This window comes from Callorhinchus milii, unplaced genomic scaffold (assembly GCF_018977255.1).
Source record: "Callorhinchus milii isolate IMCB2004 unplaced genomic scaffold, IMCB_Cmil_1.0 Scaffold1, whole genome shotgun sequence".
Taxonomy (NCBI): Eukaryota; Metazoa; Chordata; class Chondrichthyes; order Chimaeriformes; family Callorhinchidae; genus Callorhinchus; species Callorhinchus milii.
Window position 1 is genome coordinate 98076865 of NW_024704742.1, and position 20999 is coordinate 98097863.

The 20999-nt window shown below is 40.6% G+C and overlaps 1 protein-coding gene across 1 annotated transcript in view; it reads left to right on the forward strand.

Annotated features, from left to right (window-relative positions):
* trpm6 (transient receptor potential cation channel, subfamily M, member 6) overlaps positions 1–20999 on the forward strand; it is a 63174-nt gene that overhangs the window by 16488 nt on the left and 25687 nt on the right. The window contains 12 exon segments of the mRNA XM_007899373.2: positions 1879–2053; positions 2970–3093; positions 4071–4143; positions 4253–4353; positions 9048–9182; positions 9653–9706; positions 11232–11372; positions 12590–12739; positions 13446–13726; positions 14673–14901; positions 19497–19652; positions 20532–20669. Of these exon segments, the coding sequence (XP_007897564.2) occupies positions 1879–2053; positions 2970–3093; positions 4071–4143; positions 4253–4353; positions 9048–9182; positions 9653–9706; positions 11232–11372; positions 12590–12739; positions 13446–13726; positions 14673–14901; positions 19497–19652; positions 20532–20669 (1757 nt within the window).

A 20999-nucleotide genomic window follows, 5' to 3' on the forward strand; every position in this document is an offset into this window, starting at 1 on the left:
ATCTGACTGGATTTGATTTTCAAATTGAATTTGATTTGCAAATAGAAACCTCCAGTTGCGAATACTGAAAACTTACCATATTTACTATTATGATTTCTAAAAGTCAGCTGAATCCCAAAAGAATGCCAGAGTGCCTTGCATATGTGGAGAGATCTTTCTACAATCTCTTTCACTGCTGGACACAACACAAGAAAATGTATGTTGCCTGATAGCTGAGCTTTCCCTTTCTTCTAGCTTCCAATCACTCTTTCTCATACTCCTCTATTGTTCTTTTCTTTCTCTAATTCATAAATGCAGCTATAATCATTACGGTTACAATATTTTCCTTTTGTATCTACTAGGCTCTAAATATGGCATGTTCCATAATCCTTCTCCTAGCTCCATCACCATTGTATTGAAATCAACACATATCGTCCATCTTCTACTGTAACTCATTCTTTGCCGTTAAGGCTGTGGAACTCCTTAGCCCTCTCAGTCATCTCTTATAAACTACGGCTATGATATTCAAGAATGGCGTCAATTTCTATGCTACTTGGCTTCTTTCCTTTTTTATTCTATTTTTAACCTCTGGGATACTCAAAATTCAAGTCTTGGCCTTTCACAGAGGTTTCTCAATGATTGAAAAGATGCGCAGGTAGTGAAGGGAGCGAGATGTGAAGATGTTTTTCTCGCAGTTGGATGAACAGCAGCTGTTGAATATCAAACGATTGAGAGTTTCATAACACAAATGGAAAATGGGATTCATTTGCAAGTTCCTAACTTCTTTGGGGCCTAAAATGCAACAATTTCAATAAGATCTGAAATGGAGGATCCTTGCTTTTGGAAGTAAATTGTAAATTTCTGACATTCAGGTTGATGTATTGTACTTTAATATATCAGAAAGATAGATAATAGAAGGAGATTCCATTTGTGTGACTCAACAACAACAACAAATTATATTTGTATAGCACCCTTCACGTCAGGATGACATCCAAAGGCGCTGGACAGTCAGGGATCTGCACACGAGCTGGTGGTTGGGTTCAGGAGGGGTGGAGGGTTGGGGGAGTAGGGATAGGAGGGTGACTGAAAGCACGGTCGAAGAGGAGAGTCTTGAGATGCGTCTTCAAGGAGGCAAGTGAGGGGGCAAGGTCGAGAGACTGTGGAATGGAGTTTCAGAGGATGGGGCAGAGAGGCTGAAGGCCAGTCCGCCAATGGTGGGTCGGCAAAGCGGGGGATGTGAAGCAGGCCGGAGCCCGGTGAGTGGAGGGAGCAGACAGATTTGTAGGGGGTTAGGAGGTAACAGAGGTATGGAGGAGTGTGGCCATGGAGGGCTTTCAAGTTGAGGACCACGATCTTGAACTGTATCCTCTGTGTTATGGGAAGCCAGTGGAGTTGGGCACGGATGGAGGTGATAGTGTCGTGGAGCCTGGTGCCGGAGAGGACACGGGCTGCAAAAGTTCTGGATGATCTGCAGCCTGTGGAGGGAGGAGTTGGGGTGGCTGACAAGCGGGGAGTTTGCCTGGGTGTGATGATTCAGTTATTTTATCAAAGAATCTTGACAGATTATCCCATTATAGATCCCTTTATATTAATTAATTTAACAATGATAAAATGTCTTACGTCTTTGAAAAAACTTGAACATTCAGTTTTACTTATTCTGGCTCTTTTCCATAAATCAGGATTACTTAAGAATGAAAAGAACTTGGTGCAGCTGTGACCCCAGGCATAGGAGTATGTATAGAAGATATTGGAACAGCAAAAAGCCTTGGTAGCTCAAATAAACATTCAAAATTGACCTACAGCACTGAATGCTCTACTATTTTCAGGATTTCTGGATGAGTTCACTGCATTTTACATATAAATCTTGGGTTAATAAGTTGTTGCTTTTATTTCAAACAGAAATGGGCCAAGGTGTCCCTATTGTGGGGCTGGTAATTGAAGGTGGTCCTAACGTGATCCTGACAGTGTGGGAATATGTCAGGCATACTCCCCCCACACCTGTCGTTGTTTGTGAAGGAACAGGCAGGGCAGCCAATATCCTGGCTTTTACACATAAGCATACTGCAGATGGTAGGTATGTTCCTGTTCATATATTCTCTCTTTCCCTCTGTATTCGTGTACTGTGTTTATAAAACAACAGTAATCCTTGCATTTGATATAGCACCTTCCACATCAGGAGAAAGTCTCAAAGCGTTTCACACGATTTACTTTAAAGTAGTGACTGTATTTTATAGGTGAATTTACTTGGATACAAAATGTGTGTATACATATAACTTAGGCCATTTGAACAGTGAAATGGTTACTAGTATCATACAGTTTAATTGGTTACATAGAGATGTTTAAATAGAGTTGTCATAAATGCATGCAATCGGATTTTCAGTAATCAGCAGTTTATTGAAATATGCTTTCAAGGGTCATTTTCTTCCAGAAAACCTGCTCGACAGATATTTTAACAAACATACAAGGTGTATCAGATTGAAGCATTGTTGTATCATTGACAGCATTCGAATGAAATTGACATAAGATTATTCTTATACTTCTGCCCTTAACAAAAATGTGTTGCCCAGCATATAATCTTGATGCCACTCATGTCCATTAGATGCCAATGCTACGGATCTTTTTGTTGCTGGAATTCCCATTATCTACACAGAATAAAAATTTGCCTATCAAGAGTGATGAATACCTATTGGACCAAATTGCCTCTCTAAATATATATATATATATATATATGTTTCTACCCAGCATATTACTGGCCATTACTGCATCCTCCATCGACCAGGGTTGCAATGATTTGATTTTGAGGTTTCAGTGTATTGTGCTACAATTAGTGAGTGTTCTTAACACTATGGCCAAGAAGTAGATCTTGATATTTTAAGAACTTGGTCATGAATTCAATAACATGTAAATAGCAGATCTCAGCTCAGACTGATTTCATTTGTTCACACCCTCTCTGATGGACTATTTGACATGCACATTTACGTGTATTACAGACACCTTTCTCCTGGGTTGGAGGATGAGCTAATACTGATGATACAGAAGACCTTCAATTTTGGACAGAAGCAATCCAATCATTTATTTAACATTCTTACAGAATGCATGGAGCACAGGGAATCGGTGAGTGCGTTCCAACCTGCAGCGATCTTGGGTAAAGTTTCAGAATGTTTATGTTTACATAGTTCAAGATCACAAGATTGGTTTGAGTGAAGAAGGCCCTTTTCCCCCTCTGATCCCATCCTTCCAGGATATCCATCCTATCATCCTCCCATCACAACATCAAGCTGATTTGTAAATGAGTTCAGTGCCCTGGCCTCAACCACTCTGCATGGCCACCTGTTCCAGATGTTAATTACCCTCTGAGTAAAGCAGTATGCATGTGTCCAGTGCAGAGCAGCTTCATTGGTAAATATACTGTATCCAACAGATTGGGATGTCCTCCTGACATGAAAAGCGCTATACAAATGTAATTTTGTATTGTATTGTGCAACTTCAATTCGTGTGATATTTTTGGGCAGTGAGAGAATGTTTAATCCCTTGGGGTGAGACAAGTCAAGACTGGTGAATGGTGACCAGTGTTGGTGAATGGAATACATTTCCATTCCTGTTTTTCCTTCTTGACATTATACTCCCTTCCCAAATGTTGGGCTCCAAAGGACCGATAGTAGTGGAGTTAACCACTCTATTGAAATCAGCTTATTCTGTTTGCCAGAATTTATATATAATGACCCATGAACAGAGGAACCAAAGTCCATTGTATTTTATATTTGAAGCTTGTTTCCTTAGTAAATTATAATGTCAAAATAAATATCAAAATCCATAAGTTGTAGACTAAAAGTCTCAAGATCTCTTGTTTCAGATGGAAAATCTTGAACTAGTGAGTATTGTCTCTGGAACTGGCACCCCTGATAATCACTTCATGGCTGTTTGTGTGAAATTGTTGTGTGCAAATTGGCTGTCATGTTTGCCTACAAAATACACAGTCACTACACTTTACAGTAAATCCTGTAATGTGCTTTCAGACACCTTCCTGATGTGAAAGGCGCTATATCAAATGTAAGGCTTATTATTAATAATAACTTCTGTTGTGAATACAGATAACAATTTTTGACACAGAGTCAGAAGACCAACAGGACATTGATTTAGCAATCCTGACCGCTCTTCTGAAAGGTACTTATTCTCATGTTAAATCTTGCAGATTCCTAAAGCTTACCTAATGAACTTTGTAATAGAATTTAGTTTTATATTGGAAACCTACAATGTTATTTTGCTTCTAAAGGTACAAATGCTTCAGCATCAGACCAGCTAAGTCTGACGCTGGCTTGGGACAGAGTTGACATTGCCAAGAAAAATGTTTTGGTTTACGGACAACATTGGAAGGTATTTCAATATATACTGTGTTAAAATTGATCATGCACTTCATGGCTGATTGGGAGACATAAAAAAAAAGCGAGAAATTTAAAAAGTGTTACATCAGAACGACGTCAGTATCAACAGTAAACTAACAACTATCAACACATTACACATCATGGACTTAACTTGATCAACTTAATTGGATCAACTTGATTAAATTAAAACTTAATTAACTTAACCTAATTAACTTAAGTTAACTAATTAACTAACTCAAGTTGGAAGAGGTGACAATGGCCCGGCAGTGTTATGTGAGGAGTGTGACATGTGGGAGCTGATGGAGGGCAGTCTGACCCCGGGTGACCACATCTGCAGAAGATGTCTGCAACTGAGCTGAGCTGAGCTGGAGTCCGAGGTGCAGACACTACGGAGTATCAGAGACAGTGAGTGCTTCCTGGATAGCTACATCCTGGAACCAATCACTCCCCTGAAGGAATATACACTCAACATTGATTATGGTCAGGATAGGTCAATGGACAGTCAGGAGGTCAGGGGGATAATGGAAAGAATGGTAGTAAATCCGGCATTAACCTTGAACAACAGGTATGAGATCCTTGGAACTTGTCTCAACAAGGAAGCCGGTGAGGTGGAAGGAAAAGCTACCTCTAACACTGGGGCAAAAGAGCAGATGGTTGTCGTCATTGGGAATGAGACTATTAGGCAGACAGACACAATCATCTGCAACACCAACCAAAACACCAGAAGGCTTTGCTGCCTCCCTGGGACCGGGGTGAAGGATGTCTCGGCAGGGCTAGAGGATAATTTAAAATATGAGGGCAAGGATCCATTGGTGGTATTTCACATAGGTACCAATGACATTAGTAGAGTTGGCCAAGATGACTTGAGAAGGGAATTCAAAGAGCTGGGGTCCAAATTGAAGTCAAGATCATCGAAGGTGGTAATATCGGGACTACTTCCTGTATCATACGACAATTGGTACAGGAACAAACAAATTAAGGACTTGAACGCATGGCTAAACGAGTGGTGCGTAACTCAGGGGTTTCTTTTTATGGGCCATTGGCATGAGTATTGGGGGAAAAGAGCTCTTTCAGAGCAATGGGCTGCATTTAAATCGGGCTGGGACAAATGTCCTAGCTAAACAAATTAATAGGGAGGTAAATAGGAATTTAAACTAGTAAAGGGGGGGAATATATCGGTAAGAGAAACCATAAGTTAGCATTAGAAAAAGTAAAGATGACAGTGCAGAATAGCATGCCAGATAATAGGAATATGTTAACTAGGGGTAAGAAGCTTGGCAAAGCAGATAAGGAATCAGAGAGTACAGGAAATGTTAGGAAATTAAAAATGTTATATTTGAATGTGCGAAGCATTCGGAATAAAACTGATGAATTAAAAGCACAGATAGACACATGTGGGTATGATCTAGTAGCCATCACTGAAACATGGTTACAAGGAGATCTAGGGTGGGAGTTAAATATTCCAGGGTTCTCAGTTTACAGGAAAGATAGGCACTGTGGGAAACGAGGTGGTGGTTGTGGGTGGGGGGGTGGCCCTGTTAATTAGGGATGAAATAAAAGCAGTGGAGAGAAAGGATCTGAAATCTGATGACCAGGAGGTTGAGACAATATGGTTGGAAATAAAAAATAATGAAGGGCAGAAAATATTAATGGGAGTGGTTTATAGACCCCCAAACAGCGATCACAATGCAGCACAGGGTATCAACCAAGAAATCAGTGGAGCGTGTAGGATAGGTAAAGCGATCATAATAGGTGATTTCAATCTCCACATAGATTGGGAAAACCAAATCAGCAAAAGTAGGTCAGAAGAAGAGTTCATTGAGTGTATGAGAAATAACTCTCTAGAGCAGCATGCCAAGGAACCAACTAGGGGACAGGCCATCCTAGACCTTGTTTTGTGTAACAAAACAGGGCTTGTCGGCAGTGTAAGTATTAAGACTCCTCTAGGGCAGAGTGATCACAATATGATTGAATTCTGCATTAAGTTAGAGAGGGATATAGTTAAATCCGAGGCAAGTATTCTGAATTTAAATAAGGCTAATTTTGTAGGTATGAGGAAAGATTTAGGTAAAATAGACTGGAGAATAAGATTAAGAAGTAAAAATGTAGACCAACAGTGGCAAATATTTAAGGATGTAGTGCAAAATTCTCAGCGGTCGCATATTCCCTTGCGGAATAAGAGTACCACAGGGAAAGCAATTCATCCGTGGCTAACTAGAGCAGTTAGGGAAAGCATCAAATTAAAAGAAAAGACTGATAAAACTGCCAAGAAAAGCAGCAAATCTGAAGATTGGGAGAGTTTTAGAAATCAGCAAAATAAAACTAAAAAACTCATTAAGAGTGAGAAAAAGGAGTATGAGGGTAAGCTAACCAGGAACATTAAGTCAGATTGTAAAAGTTTTTACAAATATATTAAGAGGAATAGGCTAGTGAGGGTAAATGAAGGTCCACTTCAGTCAGAGATGGGAGAAGTTGTAATGGGGGATAAGGACATGGCAGAGTCCCTAAATGGGTACTTTGCATCTGTCTTCACCCTAGAAGACACAACAAGTCTGCCAACAATAGAGATGCAGCAAGGGGATAAGGACAGGGAGCAACTTAGGGAAATTTTAATTAGTAGAGAATTGGTGCTAGAGAAACTGTTAGCACTAAAATCCCCTGGTCTGGATGGCTTGCCTCCCAGGGTTTTAAAAGAGGTAGCTTATGAGATAGTGGAGGCCTTATGTCTGATCTTCCAAAATTTCTTTGATTCTGGAACAGTCCCCATGGATTGGAAGATCGCAAATGTCACACCACTATTTAAAAAAGGTGGAAAGGAAAAGATGTGGAACTATAGGCCAGTTAGTCTCACATCAGTGATAGGAAACATTTTAGAATCATTGATTAAGGATGTGGTAGTCTGGTATTTAGGGAGCACAATATAATTACGCCAAGTCAACATGGCTTTACAAAAGGGAAGTCTTGTTTGACAAATCTCATAGAATTCTTTGAGGCTATTTCGAGTAAACTAGATAAGAGTGAATCAGTGGATGTGGTCTATTTGGACTTCCAGAAGGCATTCGATAAGGTGCCGCATAAAAGGTTAGTCCAAAAGGTAAGTGCCCATGGAATTGGGGGGAGCATATTAACGTGGATTGGGGAATGGTTAACGGGTAGAAAACAAAGAGTAGGGATAAACGGGTCCTTTACAGATTGGCGGGATGTGACTAGTGGAGTGCCACAAGGATCAGTCCTTAGGCCTCAGCTATTTACCATCTACATCAACGATCTAGATGAGGACATCGAAGTTAATATATCTAAATTCGTGGATGACACAAAACTAGGAGGAATTGTGAACACAGAGGACGACATTAAAAAAATGCAGCGAGATATAGATAGGTTAGGTGATTGGGCAGGTGGGTGGTAGATGACGTATAATGTAGGGACGTGCGAAGTCATCCACCTAGGTAGCAAAAACAGTAGAGCGGGTTATTTTTTAGAAGGGGAGAGATGGGAATGTGTTAGCGTCCAGAGGGACTTGGGTGTCCTTGTACACCAATCACAGAAAGTTAGTCTGCAGGTGCAGCAGCAATTAGGAAGGCGAACGGTATGTTAGCATTCATTATGAAAGGATTAGAGTGTAAAGGTAGGGAAGTCTTGCTGCAACTGTATAGGGCCCTGGTGAGACCACACCTGGAATACTGTGTGCAGTTTTGGTCTCCTTATTTAAGGAAGGATGCACTTGCCTTGGAGGAGGTGCAGCATAGATTTACTAGGTTAGTACCAGGGATGAAGGGGATGTGTTACGAGGATAGGCTGACCAATTTTGGCTTATATTCTCTAGAATATAGAAGAATTAGAGGGTATCTTATAGAAACCTATAAGATCATCAAAGGGCATGATAGAGTAGATAGTGGGAGATTGTTTCCCCTGGTTGGAGAAACTAAAACCAGGGGTCACAACCTTAAAATCAGAAGCCAGCCCTTTCGCACTGAGTTGAGGAAGAACTTCTTCACTCAAAGGGTGGTGAATGTATGGAACTCACTACCCCAAAGGGCTGTTAATGCTCAGTCCTTGAACATATTCAAGACTGAGATAGATATATTTCTTATTGCAAAAGGGATTAAGGGATATGGGGATAAGGCATGGTTATGGTATTAGCTGGAGTTAGATTAGAAGATCAGCGATGATTGAATGGCGGGGCAGGCTTGAAGGGCCGAATGGCCGACTCCTGCCCCTACATGTTATGTTATGTTACATTCCTGTGGGCAAATTGGCTGCCACGTTCAACTACAAAATGCACACTCTACAGTGTATCCTCTGAAGTGCTTTGCGTTGTCCTCCCAATGTGATTGGCACTATATCAAATGCCAAGATTACTATTATTTTATTAAAAGGGGGAACATTTTTACAGATTTCTAAAATACTTTGTGCCCTTGTAGGTGAGGGACTACAACCCTCAACCTCCATCTTCCTGATGCAAACATTTAGAACATTTCATGTAGGAGAACATCTCAAAGTACTTCACACAGACCATGTGGACCAAGACCCTGAAACTTTGTACTGATATGATTCGCAGTGCAAATTATTTTATTAAATATACCTCACACCTCACATGAGGTGTTAACCAGTTTCCCTGAAGTTTCTTTCTAAGGGTGAGACACCCTCTTTAAGAATAAGAACAATGCTTTTATCTGAATGGTGCAGGTTGGATCCCTGGAACAGGCCATGCTCGATGCTCTGTTGATGGATCGTGTGGATTTTGTGAAGCTGCTGCTAGAGAACGGTGTGAGCATACATCACTTCCTCACCATCTCCAGACTCCAAGAGCTCTACTACATGGTCTGTACATCATTGTTCTCCAAAAGCACAGACTTCCTTGTTTAAAACTTTTTTTGTGCTGCTGTGCGGAATGACTTCTAGTCAACCCAAATCAATTGGGATTTAAGTGATGCATATGAAAGAAGGAATTTGATTAATATGGGGGGTGGAGGGGGGTTGGGCAGAGTGGGGGAGTAGAGAGCTTTTTAAAATAAATATCTGACATTCAGAGAATGATTTCTCTCAGCGCTGCTGTAGTCTCAATGCTGGACAACATGCTTTGTCTAAGTGAGGGAGGATTCTGGCCACTGTTGTTCCCAGTCGTGTGAGCAGTTATTCAATGCTGCTTCACCGCACAATGGTTTAATTGTACTGCCCCAACCTGGATTACCAATTCTATTTCAGATCTGGATGGAGCCAGTGATTATTGTTCAATACAATAGGAAACGTGAGCTACATCAATATTGACTTACAAATATTTAATTCCACAGAAACAAGGTCCCGCTAATCTCCTGCTGCATCACCTTGTCGGAGATTTGAAACAGGTAAATCCAGGAACAGATTAAAGAGATATCTGGCCTCAGGCTCTTTTCCACCTTAAGTGCTTTTGTGGGTTCTTAATGATAAACTGCTTACCAGATACATCTGTTCTCAGTGCTAACATTTTTACAAGGTTCTGCCTTTAAAATCCAATTACCACATGATTCAGGAAGTATAGTACAAAATTACATTTGTATAGAACCTTTCACATTGGGAGGATGTCTGAATGCTGTAGTTATATCTATGTGATGATTGTGGGGCCACCAAATTAACAACGCAGCATACTTTGTTAATTTACCTCCAAATACCTGAAAAATCAGTGGTTAGAGCCCTCGCCTTGCAAGCCAGAGATCTGGGTTCGATTCCCAGCAGGTCGAAACCTTGGGCAAGTTTCCTTATTCCACACGCCTGATAATAATCCCTTAAGAAAAAAAAAAATAATTTGGTCACTCAAACCATGACTGTTTGTGGGACACTGCTGTGCGCACTTGGCTGCTGCATTTGGCGCACAAATATACAGTCAATTCACTTTACAGTATATTCTGTGAAGCGCTTTGAGACGTCTAAAATATGTGAAAAGCGCTATATCAAATGCAAGGATTATTATTATTAAATACTTCTGCTCTCTCTGATTCTTTTGAGGCTATTACTTGGTACATTTTATCATTGCCATGACCCACTCTGCCTTCCCCCACCTCCGCAACGTCACTTGGCTCTGCCACTGCTTCACCCCTTAGGCCGCCGAAACATTTATGTACTCATCCACACATTCATCACATCTAGGCTCAACTACACCAACTCCCTACTTGTTGACCTTCCCAACTCTTCCTCCCACAAGCTGCAGATCATCCAGAACTCTGCAGCTTGTGTCCTCTCCTGCACCAGGCTCCGTGACCCCATCACCCCCACCCTCGCCTGGCTCCCCATCCCCCAGAGGACAGAGTTCAAAATCCTCTACAGTCTTGCCCCTCCCTACCTCTGCGACCTGCTGACCCCATATCAACCTATCTACTCCTTCCACTCAACAGGGTCTGGCCTACTCAATGTCCCCTGCCTGGGCTGCTCCACCATCGACGGCTGGGCTTTCAGCCTTTCTGCCTCCACCCTACAAAACTCTATCCCAGATTCCCTTCGTCTCGCTCCCTCACTCGCCTCCTTCAAGGTGCGTCTCAAAACCCTCCTCTTCGACCGAGCCTTCGGCGACCCACTGAAAATCTTGCCCTCCACCCTCCCTGATCCCGACCCCCAGTTCGGGTCCAAATTTCTGACTGTCCAGCACCTTGAGACATCCTCCCAATGTGAAAGGCTCTATACAAATGTAATTTTGTACTGTACTGCCTGGATCATGTGGTAATTTGGATTTTAAAGGCAGATCCTTGGTCTCAATGTGAAGTTATGTAGCTTTGACAAACACATAAGATATTCCACATGCGTATGTGTTAAATTTAATGAGTTCCCACTTTTGTGAATGTAGCATTGCAAATGAATTTTACTTGAATGTTATGAATGTTATTAAACATTCATTCACAGAACAACCTTCCTCCTGGTTACAAGATCTCTCTGATTGACATTGGTTTGGTGATGGAATACCTGGTAGGAGGCGCTTACAGGAGCAGCTACACAAGAAAATCTTTCAGAGTCCTGTACAACAACCTCCTTAGTAAGCACAAGGTAAGGAAATGACTGCTCTGATGCTAAATAGATTAATCATTGTTGTTCAAATCATGTTGTCATAAATGTTTTCATTTGATATCTCCTTGGCTATCATATTTGGGATAGATGGAAGCAGCATGCTTTCTTCACTGTTTCCTGATAGCACAATAGCATGGATATGATCATCAGCTTGCTGAAGTGAATATTACAAATCAGATAATAATTTTCAACAATCCTGTAGCATTGGTAAAACTATAGATAGTTTAATCGGTTCCTTGAATTAGTCAATGCAAGTGCTTGTTGCTTAGTTGATTTTCTGCACCAATGAAATCTCCATAGTTTTTCAGGAATTGTTTGACTGAAACAAATAGTTTTATAAAATGTGATCACCATTTGAATTTTCTCTTCATCTCCATTTTTGACCTTTGCTATCAGTAGCATTTGATGCCATATTCAATTGAATAGAACAAGTGCTTCATTCCCCCTGATGGAAGCAGTAGGTTTGAATGATTGTATCAGATTTATTTGAGTATATTAACTTGCTACTGACCACACATTACTTGCTGGTTATTGTAATAGCCAATGTTTGGTCATTCAGTTGATGGTTGTTTGTGAGACATTGCTGTGTGCAAATTGGCTGTCTAATTCATCTACAAAAACACATTCATAACAACAATTATCTGTGACTCACTTTGATCTTACAAGTACTTTTTCATATACAAGGATTACTATTTCTTGCTTGATTGATATGTGGTAGCATTTATCAGTTTACTGAGTAATATGCTTTAAAATAGCCCAATAATTAAACAGTTGTTCTCTATGTTAGTGAGATGTTGTAGCTACACATGCAGTATGTTCACCTAACAGTGTGAAAACATGGGACTTAAGGATATATGAAGAAGATGATGCCATCATTCTTTACTTAACAATTTGAAGTGTGTTATGTAATTGATAGCGATCCGGAATGCTACCTCAAATGAAGAGCGCTCTGTAAATGCTGTAAAAGTTATTGTTGTTGTTAGGAAGAACATTGTAGTTTAAATATAGCTTCTTTAATTAGATATAGAAACATATAACTCTACAAAGCAGAAGGGGACCATTCGACCAATTGAGTCTACACTAGCTCACAGAGCGAATATGTATCTTAAAGTGTGCTCAATTTGTCGGATGGAAGAATTTGGTATTAGATGTTAATTTGTCGATAACCTCTAAACAAAGAACTGTCATTTTCACAGCGCATTAGTCATCAGAGTGTATCCGACTTCTCACAGACCTGGACCCACCATTCCTCACTCCCGAACATAGACACAAACCCAAGAATGAGATCTGTGGAGCACAGGCTACATTCTCAGTTCATTCGAACAGCCCAGCCCTACAGAGCCAAGGTACTGCACAGTGCATCCGGTAGCCTCATTAGTTACAAGGTTTAATTTATTAGTTTACTTTTTAGCAAGATAATAGTTAATAACTAGCCTACAGGTGAAAATGTCTTTACTCCTCCAACTCCCACCCCCAACTGGTTTCTTTTGGTTTCTCACTTCTGTGCACTGTTTTTTTTCTCTGATGCCTGTATCCTGTGTCTGAATCCTGTGAAGTACAGTTCTGCTTCACAGGAGACGGATTGAGTTTAGCTGGTATCCTTTGAAGCTTGACTAAAATGAGATAAACAACGACTGGAACAGTTTGCCAGGAATAGCGGTTGAGGCCAGCACACCAGACTCATTTAAAAAACAGCTCAATGGTAAGATGATAGGATGGGTGTTCTGGAGGGATGACATCAGATGGGCCAAAAGGCTGTATTCATCCAGACCAATCTTGTGATCTTATGGAAAACACACAATTGTAGCTCAAAAACAGTCATGTCAAGATTGAAATGACTATTCAGAAATCAGGGAATACTGTGAGGTGGGGCATAGGGGATCATGCCTGTGTCCTATCTTTAAGAATAGATGGAAAGTGCCATGTTTTGTATAAGATTTGATAATTTGTTTGATAAAAATCAAATCTATGGTGAGACATCACCCTGCCCCACTTTGATTTTGCAAGGAATGCAGGTATTAGTTTTCATTCAGTCTGATGTTGCCCTTGCAGGAAAAATCTGTTTCATCACATAAATCGAGAAAGAGGTCTAAACATGATCTGAATTTTTCTGAGGATTACGACTTTGCAAGTTTCATCTACCCATTCAATGACCTACTGGTGTGGGCGGTGCTGATGAAACGGCAGAAGATGGCTATGTTCTTCTGGCAACATGGAGAGGAAGCCATGGCAAAGGCAGTAGTGGCTTGTAAACTCTATAGAGCCATGGCACATGAGGCCAAGCAGAGCAATATGATGGATGACATCTCGGAAGAGCTGAAGCAGTATTCCAAGTAGGAACTATTCAATGTTAAATCATTTTAGAGTTTATTCTGTGAAGCGCTTTGAGACATCTCGAAGACGAGATAAGGCGCTATATCAAATGCAAGGATTATTATTAAAGGGCTTTCAAACTCTCCCTCATGCCTATGTTAGTCCAAAACAAATTTAGGGTGTATTTATTTTTGGGGATCTTCTATTGCCCAGCCTAGTGATAGTAACACTTATGTTTAAAGGACAGATGTGCTGCATTTTAAAGTTACCCGGCAGCTGTATTTTTGATATCATTGCGGGAAAAAGCTCAGTGATTTCATATGAGATTCCTTAATAGACTCCCATAAATCGGGACTGCTTCTGCTAACAAGAATATGTCAGACCAATTCATATGTTATCGAGGTGCCCAATACCCTGGATTTCTAAAATAAAAACAGAAGTCGCTGGGAACACTCAGCAGGTCAGGCAGCATTTATGGAGAGAGGAAAGTGAGTTAATGTTTCAGGCCGATGACCTTTCGTTAGAACCCTGGATTTCTAACTGGATTCATTGGTAGGAATATGAATGGGGATTCCTTTTGGTAACTGAGTGTAAGTCAAGCCAACTTGAGGTAACTATGCTCCCAAAGTAGGTTGCACTGAAGCAGAGTTCCTGATATATACTTCCATTTTCCCAATTAAGCAATCCCAATTGCATATCCCTGCACATCAGACCACACTTAAATAGTGGTATTGAGTGAAAATCCAACAGCCAGCATTTGCTTTTCTGACTCTGCTCCCTGGATTAACCCATTTGTACAACCAAAATATTCACCTCATGCACATTAATATTGCTGCACATACACAAAATGTTGTGTTAAAGAGTCTGCAAAAGCTTTGTGAATAGGAGCGATGGTAGCTAATGGATTGGTGTTTAAAGGAGCCACAATGGGTCTGTGTTTTCATAGCGAATGTTTTCCCTCGCCAGGGAATTTGGGCAGCTTGCTGTGGGTATTTTGGATCATGCCTTCAAACAGAATGAGAGAATGGCCATGAAACTGCTGACTTACGAGCTGAAAAATTGGAGCAATTTCACCTGCCTGAAACTAGCAAGCTCGGCTGGCCTGCGACCTTATGTTTCACACACTTGCACGCAGATGCTTCTAACAGACATCTGGATGGGACGTCTCAAACTGAGGAAGAACACCTGGCTTAAGGTAAAGGGCACTCAGTCACTCCCCTGAGGGAATGTACAGTCAACATTGGTTAGGTCAGGATAGGTCAATGGACACTCAGGAGGTCAGGGGGACAACGGAAAGAGTGGTTGTAAATCCGGCTTAACCTTGAGCAATAGAAATTAGGTCCTTGGAACTTGTATCGACAAGGAAGGTGGAAGGACAAACTATCTATAACACTGGGGTAAACGAGTGGATGGTTATTGTAATTGGGGATGAGACTGTTAGACAGACAGATACAATCATTTAATAATAATAATAATAATCCTTGCATTTGATATAGTGAGTTGCACTGAAGCAGAGTTCCTGATATATACTTCCATTTTCCCAATTAAGCAATCCCAATTGCATATCCCTGCACATCAGACCACACTTAAATAGTGGTATTGAGTGAAAATCCAACAGCCAGTTGTTGACAGTGGTTAGAGCACTCTCTTTGCAAGCGAGAGACCTGAGTTCAATTCCAGGCAGGTCAGGGCGAAACCTTGGGCAAGTTTCCTTACTCCACACAGAGCCTAATGATAATCTCTCCCAAACCAAAAACAATAATAAATTGGTCATTTTCAATCTACGACTGTTTGTGGGACATTGCTGTGCGCAATTGGCTGCCGAGTTTGCCCACAAATATACAGTCAATTCACTTTACAGTGTGTTCTGTGAAGCGCTTTGGGACGTCCTCCCGACGTGAAAAGCGCTATATCAAATGCAAGGATTATTATTATTATTATAGTGGTCTCACATCAGTGGTCGGAAAAAATTTAGAATCATTGATTAAGGATGTGGTAGTCTGGTATTTAGGGGAGCACAATATAATTAGGCCAAGTCAACATGGCTTTACAAAAGGGAAGTCTTGTTTGACAAATCTCATAGAATTTTTTGAGGATATTTCGAGTAAACTAGATAAGGGTGAATCAGTGGATGTGGTCTATTGGGACTTCCAGAAGGCATTTGATAAGGTGCCGCATAAAAGGTTAGTCCAAAAGATAGGGGCGCATGGAATTGGGGGGAGCATATTAACATGGATTGGGGAATGGTTAACGGGGAGAAAACAAAGAGTAGGGATGAACAGGTCCTTTTCAGATTGGCGGGATGTGACTAGTGGAGTGCCACAAGGATCAGTCCTTGGGCCTCAGCTATTTACCATTTACATCAACGATCTAGATGAGGACATCAAAGTTATATCTATATCTAAATTCGCGGATGACACAAAACTAGGAGGAATTGTCAACACAAAGGGTGACATTAAAAAAATGCAACGCGACATAGATAGGTTAGGTGATTGGGCAGGTAGGTGGCAGATGATGTATTATGTAGGGAAGTGCGAAGTCATCCACCTAGGTAGCAAAAACAGTAGAGCGGGTTATTTTTTAGAAGGGGAGAGATTGGAATGTGTTAGCGTCCAGAGGGACTTGGGTGTCCTTGTACACCAATCACAGAAAGTTAGTCTGCAGGGGCAGCAGCAATTAGGAAGGCGAACGGTATGTTAGCATTCATTATGAAAGGATTAGAGTACAAAGGTAGGGAAGTCTTGCTGCAACTGTATAGGGCCCTGGTGAGACCACACCTGGAATACTGTGTGCAGTTTTGGTCTCCTTATTTAAGGAAGGATGTACTTGCCTTGGAGGGGGTGTAGTGTAGATTTACTAGGTTAGTACCAGGGATGAAGGGGATGAGTTACGAGGATAGGCTGACCAATTTGGGCCTATATTCTCTAGAATATAGAAGAATTAGAGGGGATCTTATAGAAACCTATAAGATCATCAAAGGGCATGATAGAGTAGATAGTGGGAGATTGTTTCCCCTGGTTGGAGAAACTAAAACCAGGGGTCACACCCTTAAAATCAGAGGCCAGCCCTTTTGTACTGAGTTGAGGAAGAACTTCTTCACTCAAAGTGTGGTGAATGTATGGAACTCATTACCCCAAAGGGCTGTTGACGCTCAGTCCTTGATCATATTCAAGACTGAGATAGATATATTTCTTATTGCAAAAGGAATTAAGGGATATGGAATAAGGCAGGTTTATGGTATTAGCTGTAGTTAGATTAGAAGATTGAATGGCGGGGCAGGCTCGAAGGGCTGAATGGTTTACTCCTGCTCCTACATGTTATGTTATGTAGAGCACATTGGGCACTTTTGGTAAATTTACCAAACTAACAGCAAACTATGGCACTTTTGCCCTACAGTGAGAAGATTTTAATGCATTACTGGCCAAAATGAAATTAATTTATATAGAGAATAGTGAACAAATTCAGAGGTCTTATGCAAAAAATTGAGCTGACAGCATAAACTGTGAGATGCGTTTAAAATCATCTGAACCCCTGGATGAGATTGAGATTACAATCTCATGAAGACTCTCCATGGGACATTCTCCTGATGTGAAAGGCACTATATAAATGTAAATTTGTTGTTGTTGTTTTCCATGCCATCCTGTTCTTTCTCTGTATCCAGGCATTCTGCTTCAGTTTGTGGGGCATTTTGGAAAAAAAGGAAATATGTCACTCAATTCATGACTATTTGTGGGATATTGCTGGGCGTAATTGGCTCCTGGGTTTTGCCTCACAAAATACAGTCAATTCACTTTACAATACATTCTGTGACATGCTTTGAGATGTCCCACTGATGTGATAAGGTGCTATATCAAATGCAAGGATTACTATTATTTTGTCTCATGGCTTCTGTATTTCCTGATATGAGGCATCCAGCAGCAATATCCACTGTTCTGCTGCATTTGTAAGGAACTCCGAGAACTTCCATAGGCATGATCTGCACTTTGTAAACTCAAACTGGATTGGAACCATTGCTGTTATTCTTGTTACATGTGTTTAATTCTTCTCTTTATTATAAGCTGCAGTATTTCTCCCGATGTACACATCAAACAGCGACTCTACATTCCCAGGATCATGCCTCTGACCCCATTTTAGACTCAACATTAGTTGTTTTCCAACTTTCGGTATTTTCCAACATTCCAGCCATGTATTTAATGAGCTGTAAAAATTGTCAACTACAGTTCCCTCTAGTTCAACCCTCGCTTCCTTAAGTACTGGTGTATGCATCCCATTTGATTCAATTCTCTTATGAATATTTATCATTGTCAACCTTTATTATCTTTATGACCTGAATAACTCCTCTACCCCTCCAGCTGCAGAAAAGGACACTCCATTATTTTCTGCAGTGAAAGGTACTGTGAAAATAAGATTCCTGCCTTATTATTCTCCTCTCCTCAGATCTCAGAGGTGTGAGTAAAGGGTACTGCAAATGAAACAAGCAGCCTTGGGCTGCAACGAGGAAAAAAATAGTGCAAATTCCACTTTGAATTGCTATTCCAGGGCCTATCCCTCTCCTGCACTCCTTACTAAAAAGTGTGTATATCTATGTGTGCTTGTATCTATGATGTGTGCATGTGTGTTCACAAATGTGCATGTGTGTGCATGTTTGTTCAATAATAATAATAATAATAATCCTTGCATTTGATATAGCGCTTTTCACTTCTTCCAGATGTCTCAAAGCACTTCACAGTTAAGTAAATTGACTGTATATTTGTGGGCGAAATCAAATTCAAGATCAGACTGAGTGCTCCTCAAGTCCAATAATCTACCAACTATGCTATTTAGTCTCACACTTGAATGATGGCCACTTGGGTGAGGTTTGATATCTGCCAGTGTTTGTGGAACCATATGCCACGTCTTTGGCTTCCAGAGAAGAGAGGTTGTAACTGATGAGAGGTTGAACATTGAAAAGTGTATATCTCAACATTTTTTAAAGTTTAAAATGTGCTTACAATAATACAGATTTATAAATGTATACAGTAAATATTTTGGATGATTCCTCCTCTCAAAGCATAGACAGCACATTAGGATGAGGAAGGCAGATTACTGAAGGATGAGTGAACATCTTCTCTTGTGTCAAAATGTACAGAGAATGGAATAAGTAATACTTTGCCCCAGTAAATGTACATGTGCATTTCTTACATGTGCTGTAATTGTACAAATGCGTTATTCAGTGACTTGTATTTAGTTGTATACTTTCTTTTTATGGCTGGCAAAACAACTTGCTGAAAATAGATATTGGCTTTAAGATTCATCCAGCAGCTCTGCATTGGTGTCATGGCAGACCCTGTGATTTTTGGATGTATAGTTTAAGACAGACAAAAACTTGGAGCTCCTGACCCAACACCATCGCTATTTAGAGCAGTCTAAAGAGAAGACCCATCACCACCTTCTTGCAGTAGCAGGGGATGGCAATAAATGCTGGCCCTGGCAGTGCCACTGATATTAGTAAAAAAAAAGGTGGATTTATTGATTCATACCTGATTTTGTCCAGGAAGTCTGATAACTGTTTCAATCGGGCTGAAGATACAGGAAGATGATTCAAGACAGTAGAACAAGAAGGCATAGGTTTAGAGTTGCAAAGAGCAATTTGGGAATAGTTATCAGGAAGTTTTTCTTTACCTAGAGGGTAATGATTGGAACAGGTTACCAGGAACTGAGGTTGCCATGAAGTAATCCTTGCATTTGCATTACCAAATGCAAGGATTTTTTTTATCTCTCCTATCTTAACGTGACACTGTTTGTTGTCAGATTGTTCTGTGTATTCTTCTGCCTCCGACCATTCTGATGTTGGAGTTCAAGAGCAAGGCTGAAATGTCCCACATCCCTCAGTCGCAGGAGGATCATCAGTTTACGCAACAGTACAACACGCAAAACTCCGGCACCGACAAGGACAGCTCTCCTTCGGTAAGGTTAACAAGCTTCATACCCGTAACTGTCCCCTTTGTTTTCAATGAAAATGGTAATCAACAGATGGGCTGCCGTGTTTGCCCCCATATCAACATCTATTTTTTGTTTCCAAATAATGTCACTCTGAAGGCTTCAAGACACAATGTAAGTATAGGAATAAGTACAGGAGTAGGCCATTCAGCACCTCAAATCTCTTTTGCCATTCTATTAGGTAATGGCTGATCTGTACCTCAACGCCATTTATCCGCCTTTGCTCCATTATAGCTTGATACCCTTACCTAATAAAAATGTATCAACCTTAGTCTTGAAAATTTCAATTAATCCAGCATCCACAGCCTTTTGGGGGAGAGAATTCCAGATTTCCCCTCGCCTTTGTGTAAAAAGGGTTGTGGAACTTGCTCTTGTTGTTTTCACCTGTTGTAAAGTAATCTGAAGTTATTATAACATCTCTTTTATCTTAATTTTATAGCTTATGCCAACACTCTTCATTGTGCTAGTGTCAGTAAAAGATTGGACATGGTACTGGATAATAATGTTTAGTGAGTACTTAGATGTTAATTTACTGATTTACAAACTAAGTCTGGGGTTATTTGAGGCTTCACTGCTTAAAGAGTAGAATGTGGTGAATGTATCATCAGGATAGAAGTTGTACTTGAGGAGAATCTCTCCAGTTTGGCAAAATCAGTCATTTATCTCCCACTCAGAAGATTTGTAAATGTGTACACCAGGATGTAGTCAGGTCAATCCTTGTTTGCTGTTTCTAGTGTGTGAAATATCTGCTGCCTCTTTTCTATGTCTAAAAGATTCAGGAGTGTGTTCCACTCACTGCTTTGGATGTGTAAGACTTTTCAGTTGTTCCTTTTCATTTCTTTACAGTATGACATGGAAAAGGCATTGGATATAACTGAGGACAGTCAGGACAGCAGTGCTGGCACCAGGCAGAGGGGATTGCCTTGGACAAGAAAGATCCATGAATTCTACAGCACGCCAATTGTCAAGTTCTGGTTCCATTCGGTTTGTCTTGCCTTATTGTTATTTTTGTGACACACTTTATTCAATGTATTCAGGACAGATACCAGGACATTTTCTATTTCCTCAGAGGGTAAGTAACGACTGGAACATTTTTGTTGCCAGGTAGGGTGGTTGAGACCAGGGCACTGGACTCATTTGAAAAAAAATCTTGATGCTGTGAGAACAGTAAGGTGGGTGTTCTGAAGGGATAAACTGTCTTCATCCAGATCTATCTTGAGATCTTGAGTGATCTTTTAAAGTGTCTTTATTATGTACCTGAAGCACTCAAATTGAAAAGCCACCTGTGAAGGTGAAGTAGGAACTAGACAAATA